We start from the raw sequence: 16908 nt of genomic DNA on the forward strand, positions 1-16908 counted from the left end.
ACCCAAATAATGACTAAAAGTAAGTCTTTGAGAACGGGTTTCTCTAGCCAGGTGGCGCATTAGACCAGGGGCTCATCTCCTGTTTCCAAAATGCATCACAAACTGCTTGAGAAACTGTTCTACTATGATAATTGGTGATGAAAATAAATGTTCGATAAGATGTACTTGTGTTTACTAACGGTTTATTCAATTAAACATGAATGTTGAACTGTAGGCCTACAAACAGCCATTTTTGATGACCTTAATCTGACTAAAGTCATCACTGAACTAAACAGAAATGGAATTAAGACGTGGAGTATGCAGATATTAGAGACATTATTGAAGTAAACACTGCGATCAAACTATTACCATTATGTTTTCACCGTATTTTCTGACACACACACACACACACGTCACTAAAGGTCTGCACACACACACGCGCAGCAAAATGCGGAAGTTTTTTTATTTCCATTTGGCGTGCGTTATTAAATTCCCTAACACTCTCACCAGTCCTTACTCCTTATTTGCATCTAATAGCCCAGTTTGTCACAGGGGCATGAATGAAATGTTCATGAGTGAAAGTAAAACTGCCGAACTGCAGTTAAAGTCACTCAAAATTACAGGAAACTCTTACATGTAAGCACTTCACGTATGTCCATACGCAGATGTCCATGTAAGCGTAGTCAGTAGTGTCTTCGAAATAAGACAAAGATCCAAAAGGGCATCCTGCTGATTTGATTCAGAAGGGAACTTTTTTTTTGTCAGACGACTCACCGGTCAGGTATACATCCATGCTAAAATATCAAGGTGAAAGTCATCATAGCTTGTGCAGAATAGACCCAGCTCCCAACCCAACTGAGAATCGATTAATGGCGAGATATATATATATATATATAATGATAATTCACCAGATAAGAGTCTAGCATTAACCCAGCACATTAACACAGATAACAGCTCACCACTAATAATTAACGACCTCCAGAACTGTGAAGAGCATCTGTGCTCCACACCTCACACATCTCCCATGCGCTCATTGCATATCAGGATTGCCTTCTGAGGTGCAAGTCATTTATTAAATAAAGAAAAGGTTCAACTTCTCCTGCCGCAGTAAATTCCATTTTTACTGTTAATATTTGGCGCCATTAATCAGGAAGAAAAGATTTTGTTTGCTTTGACTCGTTGGAGGGAAACACTTTTATGTAGTATTCCAGTTTGGCAGTATTCAAGTTAATTCACATTTTTGGATGGAAACAGCTACTGACACTTTTTATTTTTCATTATTATTATTATTATTATTATTATTATTACTACTACTACTATTAACACCCCTATTATACTTCGTGAGACAAGATGTAAAATAACTGTTCAACACGCTCAAAACAGTGGAGACCATAAAACAGTGGAGATGATAGTGGACTTCAGGAGAAACCCCCCTGCTCTCCCCCCACGGAGCATCATGGACAGCATTGTGGCAGCAGTGGAGCCATTCAGGTTCTTGGGCACCACCATCTCTCAGGACCTGAAGTGGGACACTCACATTGACTCCATTGTCAAAAGCTCAACAGAGGATGTACTTTCTTCGTCAGCTGAGGAAGTTTAACCTCCCAAAGGAGCTGCTGAAACAGTTCTACACCTCCATCATTGAATCAGTCATCTGCACATCATTAACTGTCTGGTTTAGCTCAGCTACTAAATCCGACCTCCAAAGACTACGTCGAATAGTTCGGACTGCTGAGTGAATCACTTGTACAACCCTTCCTACTCCCCAAGAACTGTACTTATCCAGAGCGAGCAGAAGGGCTGCCAAAATCACTCTGGACCCCTCACACCCAGCACACTGCCTCTTTGAACTTTTACCTTCTGGTCAACGCTATGGAGCACTGCGCACCAGAACAGCCCGACACAGAAACAGTTTCTTCCCTCAGGCAATCCATCTCATGAACACTTGATGATAATAATTGTGGAACCAACATCACTACATGCCATTCACTTTTATACACATATACACTTATTTAACAACACACTTTACATGCCAATTTGCACACAACAGCTGCACGTATAACACTGTATATAGTAATATAGCTGTACATACACTTGTCAATCTGTATATTTGCACTCACTACTTACTTCTATTTTTTTAAATATATTTATTATCTGTTTTTTGTCCTGTCTCTGTAATGCTGTTGCACTGTAGAAGCTCTGTCACGAAAAATTCTTCGTATGTGTGAACATACCTGGCAATAAAGCTCTTTCTGATTCTGAGGTCTCTGATGTCATGTGTTTTTAGATCTCTCTGAAACTGACCCTTTAGGCTTTGATCCAAATTGGGCTGTTTTGGCGACTGTCGCTGCTCTTTTCAAAAGAGGGTGGAGCTACAAAGTCCTATGCATCACCATAGAGAAAGATTCAAAACCGGGCTAAAGTTATGCGAGTGAAAAAGGTCAAACGTGAACGTCTTTGTAGACTCCTGTTGCTGTTAGTTTGAAAATCTAAAATTTGTAATCTAAAACTCCACATCTATAATCCTCTTACTCTATGCTGACATTATCTTCAGCAGCTCAAACACTCTAATGGCTAATGGACAGACGGCTGCTTCTCACTCAGGGCTGCTGTTTATGCTAATGAGGAAGAAAGGGGCACTGGTGGGCGGGGCTTTTCCCCTTCTGATGACACGTATAAAGGGAGGATGTCAATCAAAGTGTTTCTGCAGACTGTTTTGATCAAGTCTGATTAGAACAAATACAATTAATTCACTTTTACAATTAGAGGCTGGATAGATCCACACACTGCTGCCACACAACTGTGTTTAAACAGATTATAAAACGGACTTTTGCATAATAAAAAAAAATATATATAATAATCGATTGATATCTGTAACGTGCCAATAAATATGAACATTTTATTAGCTGCAGGTAGCCCTTCAGATGCAATAGCGATAACATTATACTCCTTCAGTTCAGGATTTTGGTTTGTCTCTGGTTCAAAAGCGTTCAACTGCATGAAAGTGAGTGCTTGAAATAAAAATCTAACCTTCAACAAATAAACCTGACCTCCTTCATGTTTACACATACAAGGTCTTTTCTGGTTAATGATCTTCAGAATTTACTGGATGTGGTAATAGAGCTTTTCCGGTAAGACTACCAAACGTCCTTGCCAGTGTAAACATTTTATATTCAGTTTAGTGCCTTTATTAATCAGGGAACCACAGCAGAATGAACTGACAACTTATCCAGCATGCGTTTTATATTTCATATTTTTTTTTGTACTGTGCCAATGTCTCTGCATCTAATTGGTGGAGCAAACTTGTGCGTGGCTTTATAGGTACAAGTGTTTTAATTCTTTGTATGGAATTTAATTCCCAATGTGGCGTTAGGGTTAGGGGTAGGTGTAATTTCTATTCGATTGGGGGTCTTCCTCCATCTGCCCACCTGCCACCCGTCACATAAACACAAGTGTAATGTAAAAAGATGACAGGACATTTCTCTTTAGCAGTGCTTTATTCTGATCTAATTTTATTTAGTTTAATAACAAAACATCAGTAAATGTTCTCTTCCGCCTTACCAGCTTTAATGAGGTGAAGTTTGATTTATATTCACACATTTGTTGATTTCTGAACAGTGACAGCCTGTGCCACAGTTTTAGGGAAATATAATTCCTGCACCTGCTGGATTTTAAGTTAATTTGCATTTTTGGATAGAAACATAGCTAATGACTAGCTGTCAAAAGCTGCTTTTTAGTGTTTTGTGGTCCAATATAGTGAGATGAACACAAGATATTGACTGTCATCACTATGAAGACTGTGCCTGAGCTTAGTGCATCACAACCGAAACCAAAGGTGTGAAGGAAACGCTAAAACAGGAGGGTTTCATGACACTATAACTAAAGACGCTCGTCTGAGAAGACAGTTAAAATAGTTATGATCTGCCAGCACAGCCTAACTTCCTATATCAGAGAGATCATGAACAGATGATCAGAAACCTGTTGAATAATGTCTGATTGTGGGGTGTGTGTAAATGCAGAGAAATAAAGCAGTAATGTGAATGTAAGATTGACTCACTGTGAATGATGAGCAGAAAGATCAGATGAAGAGCAGGAGCCATTCTGAGCCACATCAGCATCAAATCTATCTAGAATCCAGCATTAATCATCACTTCTACACTCATCAACAGTAAATGTACATCACCCTAAACAGCTCTTAGTGTTAGGAAGATCTTTACACATCTGCAGATTATTAATGCACAACATCAGTGTGTGGAAATCAACTGATGACTGAGATCAACACCAGATATTTCTCATGTCAGAAATCATGTGTTATATGAGCTTCATCTACACTAATAATCAGTCAAATACCAGTGTGTTTGTCTTACCGTGTTGAAGAGCAGCGATCAACAGCGACTGATGGACTGACTGTTTTAACACATGCACTTCTCCTTTACATTAAAAGAGTTTCTGTGGTTAACACAGTTTAATATTTGTCCCTCCTCTTAACTGAGCATCGCTCAGATTAAACTCTCTAAAGTTTATGATGTTGTAAGACAGTCATTGTCCATCAAGTCCATATTTTGTCTTTGCAGTTTAAAAAAAAAAAAAGCAGGGGCAGTTGTTATGATGGGCTCCTATTAGTATCTCTGGGGGCCCAAAACAGCGTGGGTTCTTGGAATGTGAGGCAGTTTATGTGGGTGTTGTGGTGGCGCAGTGGGTAGCGCTGTCGCCTCACAGCAAAAAGGTCACTGATTCGAGCCTCGATTGGGTTAGTTGCCATTTTAGTGTGGAATTTGTTCTCCCTGTGTTGGCGTGGGTTTCTTCTGGGTGCTACGGTTTCCCCCACAGTCCAAACATGCGCTATAGGGGAATTGGGTAAGCTAAATTAGTGTGCGTGCGTGTGCGTGTAAGCGAGAGAATGGGATTGTATGGGTTTTCCCAGTGATTGGTTGCTGCTGGAAGGGCATCCGCTGCATAAGTTGGTGGTTCATTCCGCTGTGGCGACCCCTGATTAATTTTCGTTTTAGCTTAGACCCATAATTAATGAACGACACATAGCTGACAATCAAACATTGTAAGATGAGATATGTAACAGTCATTCAAAAGTTAGTCAGTAGCTACGCTTCCATCCATCTATCTTTATGCTAATTTTGCATATGTGCATAAAAAAATGGTTGAAAGAAAACGGCAAGATGTACATTTAAGCGCATAACAGAGCAGGATAAACTTTATTCGAAAAGAAAAGATTCACATAAACTGCAGTGGAAACTTTTACTGAACAAATTCCAGTATGTGCATTAAAAAAAGGTTTGTTATAAGAGATCATGTAATGATAAAATGTGTGTGAGTGGACAAACCAGCTGGCTGGGCACACTGTAACACATCTGAAATGTTGTTTTGGTCACTTTAAAGCGCTTTAACCATTTTAGTATTAATGTTATTTTATTATTAATACAGGTGGGCATAGATTAATATTTTCGGGATTCAAATGAGCCATTTTAATCTAGATTAATTCCAAGATTACAGTGAGATTAATCTAGATTAAAATGGCTCATTTGAATTCTGCCGAAGGCATTCAGAATATGTGTGCTACCCAAATAATGACTAAAAGTAAGTCTTTGAGAACGGGTTTCTCAAGCCAGGTGGCGCATTAGACCAGGGGCTCATCTCCTGTTTCCAAAATGCATCACAAATTGCTTGAGAAACAGTTCTACTCTGATAATTGGTGATGAAAATAAATGTTCGATAAGATGTGCTTGTGTTTACTAACGGTTTATTCAATTAAACATGAATGTTGAACTGTAGGCCTACAAACAGCCATTTTTGATGACCTTAATCTGACTAAAGTCATCACTGAACTAAACAGAAATGGAATTAAGACGTGGAGTATGCAGATATTAGAGACATTATTGAAGTAAACTCTGCGATCAAACTATTACCGTCATGTTTTCACCGTATTTTCTGACACACACACACACACGTCACTAAAGGTCTGCACACACACGCGCAGCAAAATGCGGAAGTTTTTTTATTTCCATTTGGCGTGCGTTATTAAATTCCCTAACACTCTCACCAGTCCTTACTCCTTATTTGCATCTAAAACCCCAGTTTGTCACAGGGGCATGAATGAAATGTTCATGAGTGAAAGTAAAACTGCCGAACTGCAGTTAAAGTCACTCAAAATTACAGGAAACTCTTACATGAAAGCACTTCACGTATGTCCATACGCAGATGTCCATGTAAGCGTAGTCAGTAGTGTCTTCGAAATAAGACAAAGATCCAAAAGGGCATCCTGCTGATTTGATTCAGAAGGGAACTTTTTTTTTGTCAGACGACTCACCGGTCAGGTATACATCCATGCTAAAATATCAAGGTGAAAGTCATCATAGCTTGTGCAGAATAGACCCAGCTCCCAACCCAACTGAGAATCGATTAATGGCGAGATATATATATATATATATATAATGATAATAATTCACCAGATAAGAGTCTAGCATTAACCCAGCACATTAACACAGATAACAGCTCACCACTAATAATTAACGACCTCCAGAACTGTGAAGAGCATCTGTGCTCCACACCTCACACATCTCCCATGCGCTCATTGCATATCAGGATTGCCTTCTGAGGTGCAAGTCATTTATTAAATAAAGAAAAGGTTCAACTTCTCCTGCCGCAGTAAATTCCATTTTTACTGTTAATATTTGGCGCCATTAATCAGGAAGAAAAGATTTTGTTTGCTTTGACTCGTTGGAGGGAAACACTTTTATGTAGTATTCCAGTTTGGCAGTATTCAAGTTAATTCACATTTTTGGATGGAAACAGCTACTGACACTTTTTATTTTTCATTATTATTATTATTATTATTATTATTACTACTACTACTATTAACACCCCTATTATACTTCGTGAGACAAGATGTAAAATAACTGTTCAACACGCTCAAAACAGTGGAGACCATAAAACAGTGGAGATGATAGTGGACTTCAGGAGAAACCCCCCTGCTCTCCCCCCACGGAGCATCATGGACAGCATTGTGGCAGCAGTGGAGCCATTCAGGTTCTTGGGCACCACCATCTCTCAGGACCTGAAGTGGGACACTCACATTGACTCCATTGTCAAGAAAGCTCAACAGAGGATGTACTTTCTTCGTCAGGTGAGGAAGTTTAACCTCCCAAAGGAGCTGCTGAAACAGTTCTACACCTCCATCATTGAATCAGTCATCTGCACATCAATAACTATCTGGTTTAGCTCAGCTACTAAATACGACCTCCAAAGACTACGTCGAATAGTTCGGAGTGCTGAGTGAATCACTTGTACAACCCTTCCTACTCCCCAAGAACTGTACTTATCCAGAGCGAGCAGAAGGGCTGCCAAAATCACTCTGGACCCCTCACACCCAGCACACTGCCTCTTTGAACTTTTACCTTCTGGTCAACGCTATGGAGCACTGCGCACCAGAACAGACACAGAAACAGTTTCTTCCTTCAGGCAATCCATCTCATGAACACTTGATGATAATAATTGTGGAACCAACATCACTACATGCCATTCACTTTTATACACATATACACTTATTTAACAACACACTTTACATGCCAATTTGCACACAACAGCTGCACGTATAACACTGTATATAGTAATATAGCTGTACATACACTTGTCAATCTGTATATTTGCATTCACTACTTACTTCTATTTTTTAAATATATTTATTATCTGTTTTTTGTCCTGTCTCTGTAATGCTGTTGCACTGTAGAAGCTCTGTCACGAAAAATTCTTCGTATGTGTGAACATACCTGGCAATAAAGCTCTTTCTGATTCTGAGGTCTCTGATGTCATGTGTTTTTAGATCTCTCTGAAACTGACCCTTTAGGCTTTGATCCAAATTGGGCTGTTTTGGCGACTGTCGCTGCTCTTTTCAAAAGAGGGTGGAGCTACAAAGTCCTATGCATCACCATAGAGAAAAATTCAAAACCGGGCTAAAGTTATGCGAGTGAAAAAGGTCAAACGTGAACGTCTTTGTAGACTCCTGTCGCTGTTAGTTTGAAAATCTAAAATTTGTAATCTAAAACTCCACATCTATAATCCTCTTACTCTATGCTGACATTATCTTCAGCAGCTCAAACACTCTAATGGCTAATGGACAGACGGCTGCTTCTCACTCAGGGCTGCTGTTTATGCTAATGAGGAAGAAAGGGGCACTGGTGGGCGGGGCTTTTCCCCTTCTGATGACACGTATAAAGGGAGGATGTCAATCAAAGTGTTTCTGCAGACTGTTTTGATCAAGTCTGATTAGAACAAATACAATTAATTCACTTTTACAATTAGAGGCTGGATAGATCCACACACTGCTGCCACACAACTGTGTTTAAACAGATTATAAAACGGACTTTTGCATAATAAAAAAAAATATATATAATAATCGATTGATATCTGTAACGTGCCAATAAATATGAACATTTTATTAGCTGCAGGTAGCCCTTCAGATGCAATAGCGATAACATTATACTCCTTCAGTTCAGGATTTTGGTTTGTCTCTGGTTCAAAAGCGTTCAACTGCATGAAAGTGAGTGCTTGAAATAAAAATCTAACCTTCAACAAATAAACCTGACCTCCTTCATGTTTACACATACAAGGTCTTTTCTGGTTAATGATCTTCAGAATTTACTGGATGTGGTAATAGAGCTTTTCCGGTAAGACTACCAAACGTCCTTGCCAGTGTAAACATTTTATATTCAGTTTAGTGCCTTTATTAATCAGGGAACCACAGCAGAATGAACTGACAACTTATCCAGCATGCGTTTTATATTTCATATTTTTTTTTGTACTGTGCCAATGTCTCTGCATCTAATTGGTGGAGCAAACTTGTGCGTGGCTTTATAGGTACAAGTGTTTTAATTCTTTGTATGGAATTTAATTCCCAATGTGGCGTTAGGGTTAGGGGTAGGTGTAATTTCTATTCGATTGGGGGTCTTCCTCCATCTGCCCACCTGCCACCCGTCACATAAACACAAGTGTAATGTAAAAAGATGACAGGACATTTCTCTTTAGCAGTGCTTTATTCTGATCTAATTTTATTTAGTTTAATAACAAAACATCAGTAAATGTTCTCTTCCGCCTTACCAGCTTTACTGAGGTGAAGTTTGATTTATATTCACACATTTGTTGATTTCTGAACAGTGACAGCCTGTGCCACAGTTTTAGGGAAATATAATTCCTGCACCTGCTGGATTTTAAGTTAATTTGCATTTTTGGATAGAAACATAGCTAATGACTAGCTGTCAAAAGCTGCTTTTTAGTGTTTTGTGGTCCAATATAGTGAGATGAACACAAGATATTGACTGTCATCACTATGAAGACTGTGCCTGAGCTTAGTGCATCACAACCGAAACCAAAGGTGTGAAGGAAACGCTAAAACAGGAGGGTTTCATGACACTATAACTAAAGACGCTCGTCTGAGAAGACAGTTAAAATAGTTATGATCTGCCAGCACAGCCTAACTTCCTATATCAGAGAGATCATGAACAGATGATCAGAAACCTGTTGAATAATGTCTGATTGTGGGGTGTGTGTAAATGCAGAGAAATAAAGCAGTAATGTGAATGTAAGATTGACTCACTGTGAATGATGAGCAGAAAGATCAGATGAAGAGCAGGAGCCATTCTGAGCCACATCAGCATCAAATCTATCTAGAATCCAGCATTAATCATCACTTCTACACTCATCAACAGTAAATGTACATCACCCTAAACAGCTCTTAGTGTTAGGAAGATCTTTACACATCTGCAGATTATTAATGCACAACATCAGTGTGTGGAAATCAACTGATGACTGAGATCAACACCAGATATTTCTCATGTCAGAAATCATGTGTTATATGAGCTTCATCTACACTAATAATCAGTCAAATACCAGTGTGTTTGTCTTACCGTGTTGAAGAGCAGCCGATCAACAGCGACTGATGGACTGACTGTTTTAACACATGCACTTCTCCTTTACATTAAAAGAGTTTCTGTGGTTAACACAGTTTAATATTTGTCCCTCCTCTTAACTGAGCATCGCTCAGATTAAACTCTCTAAAGTTTATGATGTTGTAAGACAGTCATTGTCCATCAAGTCCATATTTTGTCTTTGCAGTTTAAAAAAAAAAAAGCAGGGGCAGTTGTTATGATGGGCTCCTATTAGTATCTCTGGGGGCCCAAAACAGCGTGGGTTCTTGGAATGTGAGGCAGTTTATGTGGGTGTTGTGGTGGCGCAGTGGGTAGCGCTGTCGCCTCACAGCAAAAAGGTCACTGATTCGAGCCTCGATTGGGTTAGTTGCCATTTTAGTGTGGAATTTGTTCTCCCTGTGTTGGCGTGGGTTTCTTCTGGGTGCTACGGTTTCCCCCACAGTCCAAACATGCGCTATAGGGGAATTGGGTAAGCTAAATTAGTGTGCGTGCGTGTGCGTGTAAGCGAGAGAATGGGATTGTATGGGTTTTCCCAGTGATTGGTTGCTGCTGGAAGGGCATCCGCTGCATAAGTTGGTGGTTCATTCCGCTGTGGCGACCCCTGGTTAATTTTCGTTTTAGCTTAGACCCATAATTAATGAACGACACATAGCTGACAATCAAACATTGTAAGATGAGATATGTAACAGTCATTCAAAAGTTAGTCAGTAGCTACGCTTCCATCCATCTATCTTTATGCTAATTTTGCATATGTGCATAAAAAAATGGTTGAAAGAAAACGGCAAGATGTACATTTAAGCGCATAACAGAGCAGGATAAACTTTATTCGAAAAGAAAAGATTCACATAAACTGCAGTGGAAACTTTTACTGAACAAATTCCAGTATGTGCATTAAAAAAAGGTTTGTTATAAGAGATCATGTAATGATAAAATGTGTGTGAGTGGACAAACCAGCTGGCTGGGCACACTGTAACACATCTGAAATGTTGTTTTGGTCACTTTAAAGCGCTTTAACCGTTTTAGTATTAATGTTATTTTATTATTAATACAGGTGGGCATAGATTAATATTTTCGGGATTCAAATGAGCCATTTTAATCTAGATTAATTCCAAGATTACAGTGAGATTAATCTAGATTAAAATGGCTCATTTGAATTCTCCCGAAGGCATTCAGAATATGTGTGCTACCCAAATAATGACTTTAAGTAAGTCTTTGAGAACGGGTTTCTCTAGCCAGGTGGCGCATTAGACCAGGGGCTCATCTCTTGTTTCCAAAATGCATCCCAAACTGCTTGAGAAACTGTTCTACTATGATAATTGGTGATGAAAATAAATGATGATCAATAAGATGTACTTGTGTTTATTAACTGTTTATTCAATTAAACATGAATGTTGAACTGTAGGCCTACATAGGCGCCAAACAGCGATTTTTGATTACCTTAATCCGACTAAAGTCAGAACTGAACTAAACAGAAACGGAATTAAGACATGTGGAGTATGCAGATATTAGTGACATTATTGAAGTAAACTCTGCGATCAAACTATTACCGTCATGTTTTCACCATATTTTCCTGACACACACACACACACACACACGTTACTAAAGGTCTGCACACACACACGCAGCAAAATGCGGAAGTCTTTTTTCTTTCCATTTGGCGTGCGTTATTAAATTCCCTAACACTCTCACCAGTCCTTACTCCTTATTTGCATCTAAAACCCCAGTTTGTCACAGGGGCATGAATGAAATGTTCATGAGTGAAAATAAAACTGCTGAACTGCAGTTAAAGTTACCCAAAATTACAGGAAACTCTTACATGAAAGCACTTCACGTATGTCCATACGCAGATGTCCATGTAAGCGTAGTCAGTAGTGTCTTCGAAGTAAGACAAAGATCCAAAAGGGCATCCTGCTGATTTGATGCAGAAGGGAACTTTTTTTGTCAGACGGCTCACCGGTCAGGTATACATCCATGCTAAAATATCAAGGTGAAAGTCATCATAGCTTGTGCAGAATAGACCCAGCTCCCAACCCAACTGAGAATAGATTAATGGCGAGATATATATATATAGATAGATAGATAGATAGATAGATAGATAGATAGATAGATAGATAGATAGATAGATAGATAGATAGATAGATAGATAGATAGATAGATAGATAGATAGATATAATATATATATAAAATAATAATAATAATAATAATAATAATAATAATAATAATAATAATAATAATAATAATAATAATAATAATTCACCCGATAAGAGTCTAGCATTAACCCAGCACATTAACACAGATAACAGCTCACCACTAATAATTAACGACCTCCAGAACTGTGAAGAGCATCTGTGCTCCACACCTCACACATTTTTTTTATGTGAAGCTGCTTTGACACAATCTACTATACAAATAAAGGTGAATTGAATTGAACACATCTCCCATGCGCTCATTGCATATCAGGATTGCCTTCTGAGGTGCAAGTCATTTATTAAATAAAGAAAAGGTTCAACTTCTCCTGCCGCAGTAAATTCCATTTTTACTGTTAATATTTGGCGCCATTAATCAGGAAGAAAAGATTTTGTTTGCTTTGACTCGTTGGAGGGAAACACTTTTATGTAGTATTCCAGTTTGGCAGTATTCAAGTTAATTCACATTTTTGGATGGAAACAGCTACTGACACTTTTTATTTTTCATTATTATTATTATTATTATTATTATTATTATTATTATTATTATTATTACTACTACTACTACTACTACTACTACTATTATTAACACCCCTATTATACTTCGTGAGACAAGATGTAAAATAACTGTTCAACACGCTCAAAACAGTGGAGACCATAAAACAGTGGAGATGATAGTGGACTTCAGGAGAAACCCCCCTGCTCTCCCCCCACGGAGCATCATGGACAGCATTGTGGCAGCAGTGGAGCCATTCAGGTTCTTAGGCACCACCATCTCTCAGGACCTGAAGTGGGACACTCACATTGACTCCATTGTCAAAAGCTCAACAGAGGCTGTACTTTCTTCATCAGCTGAGGAAGTTTAACCTCCCAAAGGAGCTGCTGAAACAGTTCTACACCTCCATCATTGAATCAGTCATCGGCACATCAATAACTGTCTGGTTTAGCTCAGCTACTAAATACGACCTCCAAAGACTACGTCGAATAGTTCGGACTGCTGAGCGAATCACTGGTACAACCCTTCCTACTCCCCAAGAACTGTACTTATCCAGGGTGAGCAGAAGGGCTGCCAAAATCACTCTGGACCCCTCACACCCAGCACACTGCCTCTTTGAGCTTTTACCTTCTGGTCGACGCTATGGAGCACTGCGTACCAGAACAACCCAACACAGAAACAGTTTCTTCCCTCAGGCAATCCATCTCATGAACACTTGATGATAATAATTGCGAAACCAACATCACTACATGCCATTCACTTTTATACACATATTTAACCACACACTTTACATGCCAATTTGCACACAACAGCTGCACGTATAACACTGTATATAGTAATATAGCTGTACATACACTTGTCAATCTGTATATTTGCATTCACTACTTACTTCTATTTTTTATATATATTTATTATCTGTTTTTTTGTCCTGTCTCTGTAATCCTGTTGCACTGTAGAAGCTCTGTCACGAAAAATTCTTCGTATGTGTGAACATACCTGGCAATAAAGCTCTTTCTGATTCTGAGGTCTCTGATGTCATGTGTTTTTAGATCTCTCTGAAACTGACCCTTTAGGCTTTGATCCAAATTGGGCTGTTTTGGTGACTGTCGCTGCTCTTTTCAAAAGAGGGTGGAGCTACAAAGTCCTATGCATCACCATAGAGAAAGATTCAAAACCGGGCTAAAGTTATGCGAGTGAAAAAGGTCAAACGTGAACGTCTTTGTAGACTCCTGTCGCTGTTAATTTGTAAATCTAAAATTTGTAATCTAAAACTCCACATCTATAATCCTCTTAGTCTATGCTGACATTATCTTCAGCAGCTCAAACACTCTAATGGCTAATGGACAGACGGCTGCTTCTCACTCAGGGCTGCTGTTTATGCTAATGAGGGAGAGATGGGCACTAGTGGGCGGGGCTTTTCCCCTTCTGATGACACGTATAAAGGGAGGATGTCAATCAAAGTGTTTCTGCAGACTGTTTTGATCAAGTATGATTAGAACAAATACAATTAATTCACTTTTACAATTAGAGGCTGGATAGATCCACACACTGCTGCCACACAACTGTGTTTAAACAGATTATAAAACGGACTTTTGCATAATAAAAAAAAATTTTTTTATAATAATCGATTGATATCTGTAACGTGCCAATAAATATGAACATTTTATTAGCTGCAGGTAGCCCTTCAGATGCAATAGCGATAACATTATACTCCTTCAGTTCAGGATTTTGGTTTGTCTCTGGTTCAAAAGCGTTCAACTGCATGAACATGAATGCTTGAAATAAAAAAATCAAACCTTCAACAAATAAACCTGACCTCCTTCATGTTTACACATACAAGGTCTTTTCTGGTTAATGATCTTCAGAATTTACTGGATGTGGTAATAGAGCTTTTCCGGTAAGACTACCGAACGTCCTTGCCAGTGTAAACATTTTATTTTCAGTTTAGTGCCTTTATTAATCAGGGGCACCACAGCAGAATGAACTGACAACTTATCCAGCATGCGTTTTACGCAGCGGATGCACATCCTGCTGCAACCCAGTACTGGGAAACACCCATACACACACACACACAACAGCCAATTTAGTTTCTTCAATTCCCCTATAGCGCATGTGTTTGGACTGTGGGGGAAACAAGAGCACCCAGAGGAAACTCACGCAAACACAGGATAACATGCAAACTCCACACAGAAATGCCGACTGACCCTGCTGGGGCTCGAACCAGCAACCTTCTTGCTGTGAGGTGACAGCGATACCCACTGAGCCACAGAGTTGCCCTGCACATTTGTATTTACTGTAATTTTACAGACTTTTATTGATGTTACTGTACGAAAGCGGCTTTGGGGATTGTGGATGATTCTTCAATCAATATATGCAAACAAACAGGAATTGTGTCAGGGCCAAAAAAAATGAACACACATTAATCATGAACTCTGATCCTAGTTTTATACAGAATAAAAGCTGCGGTTGGAGCTTCAGTCATTGATTGGTTGCATAGGTAAAGGTTTAATTCATTTGATTGGTCTTGAATTATAAATTAAGACTGGGGGAGAGAAAAAAAAAAAAAAATCTCCTGAAATGCAGGCGTATTCAGAAAGTTGGACTAACAGTGCGGTAAGTAACCATTAAAAATACTGCTTTAACCCTTGTGTGCTGTTGGGGATGTTTTCATCAGCTCTGGGCTGATTTTGAGTCCTAATTTGGCTACTACTTTCTTTGAGTTTCAGCAAATGGGATGATTTTTGGCAACAAATGTTATTTTGACACAAATTTTGGAAAAATGGCTTCAAAGTTTTCTAAAACTCTGGGCAAATTGACTCCCTTTTCATTATGTTGGTGGCTGTTTTGCCCTATTGACTTCTGCACAGGCCTATCTAAATGGTTAAATGGCAACTGATGATCAACAGTAAAAATGACACATTTCACCTCTTCCCTTGGAAACAACCAAGAATGCATGATATGCCGTCATGGCTTTGCAATCAAAAAATGTGATTATAATGGAGGTCAATTATGATTATAATGGAAGCAAAAACAGCCCATAACCAAAAGGAAATCAATTCAAACAGTGCACAAGGGTTAAAGAGATTTGATCTGATGTACAGAGATTTGAGAATATCATCTTTACTAATAGTCAGATTTTTTTTTTAAAGTAGTAACTGTATAAGAAAGCTCTTATTTTCTCAAAACATTCACACAGAGTGTCCCGCTCGATCTTCCAATCTTTGGAGGATTGGTGGAAGGATCGAGCATTCATGTGCACGGAGAAGTTTTCCCAGATGCAGATGGGTGAGTAACAAAATTAAACAAAAAACCATGCAATAAGTACTCCAGAAACCAGTGGTGCCCCCAGAAAGTTTTCTTAGGGGTGGCCAGAAGAGGCCACACTAAATCTTGGGGTGGCACACACAAAAAAAATAAATAAAAAAACTATGAATTCAGTGTAATGTTATATTTTTGTTTTAAGTATATTAAATAATGTGGTTTTAATTCAATATAATAAAAATTATTATTAACAATTGCCATTGCTGTCTGTGCGTGCTGTCAACGATGATGGGGAGGGGCAGTGAATCAGCTTTGTCAGTGGCACCAATCAAGTCACAATATTTTAGTGGCTGCTATTTATTAAGCTAATTAATTATTTATTGATTGAAATATTGTGAATTTACACAAGTACATTTAAATTAATAATAACAGCAAAATCAAAGTGGGGTGGCCCTGCCAGAAACTAACACTGAGCCTAATGTCTGAAGTGATAAAGCGTGCTCAGTTTTCTGTGCTTTTTTTCCTTTTTCCAGATTTATAGTGGACCTCCATTACGGCTCGGATATCGCTCTGCACTTTGACCCTCGATTTGGAAATAATGAGAGCGTTGTGCACAACACGCGCAAAGAGTGTCAATGGGGTTTAGAAGGAAATCAAAACGAGAATCCCTTCCAGAGAGGGCAGAGTTTCGCCCTGCAGATCCTCTTCACGCTGGCCTCTTATAAGGTCAATCACCAGGGTGCAAATCATACAATGACGATCATGTGGGGGGGTGAACTTTGTTGGTAATGCTGGTTTGTGTAATACTTGCTTCAGTGAATCAAATTTATGAATTTATTTTAACTACACTGCAAAAAAAATAAAATCATTATTTTATTATTTAATTTTATTTATTACGGCTATGGTGCCGGTAAAAAAAAAAACGTAAAAATAACGGCCGTTAAGTTACAGACATTTACCATAAAATAACAGACTTTAAAATTACAGAAAATTTCCTTTACTTTAAATATTCTGTAAATGTCTGTTATTTTACGGTAAATGTCTGTTATTT

General features: G+C 38.7%; 1 protein-coding gene across 1 annotated transcript in view; it reads left to right on the forward strand.

Moving 5' to 3' along the window:
* Positions 1 to 15100: 15100 nt before the first annotated feature.
* LOC130222880 (galectin-9-like) overlaps positions 15101 to 16908 on the forward strand; it is a 26327-nt gene continuing 24519 nt past the window's right edge. Inside the window, exons 1-3 of the mRNA XM_056455465.1 lie at positions 15101 to 15209; positions 15793 to 15881; positions 16391 to 16583. Of these exons, the coding sequence (XP_056311440.1) occupies positions 15174 to 15209; positions 15793 to 15881; positions 16391 to 16583 (318 nt within the window). The 5' untranslated portion in view covers positions 15101 to 15173. The remainder of the gene's footprint in view (positions 15210 to 15792; positions 15882 to 16390; positions 16584 to 16908) is intronic.

This window comes from Danio aesculapii, chromosome 1, assembly GCF_903798145.1.
Source record: "Danio aesculapii chromosome 1, fDanAes4.1, whole genome shotgun sequence".
Taxonomy (NCBI): Eukaryota; Metazoa; Chordata; class Actinopteri; order Cypriniformes; family Danionidae; genus Danio; species Danio aesculapii.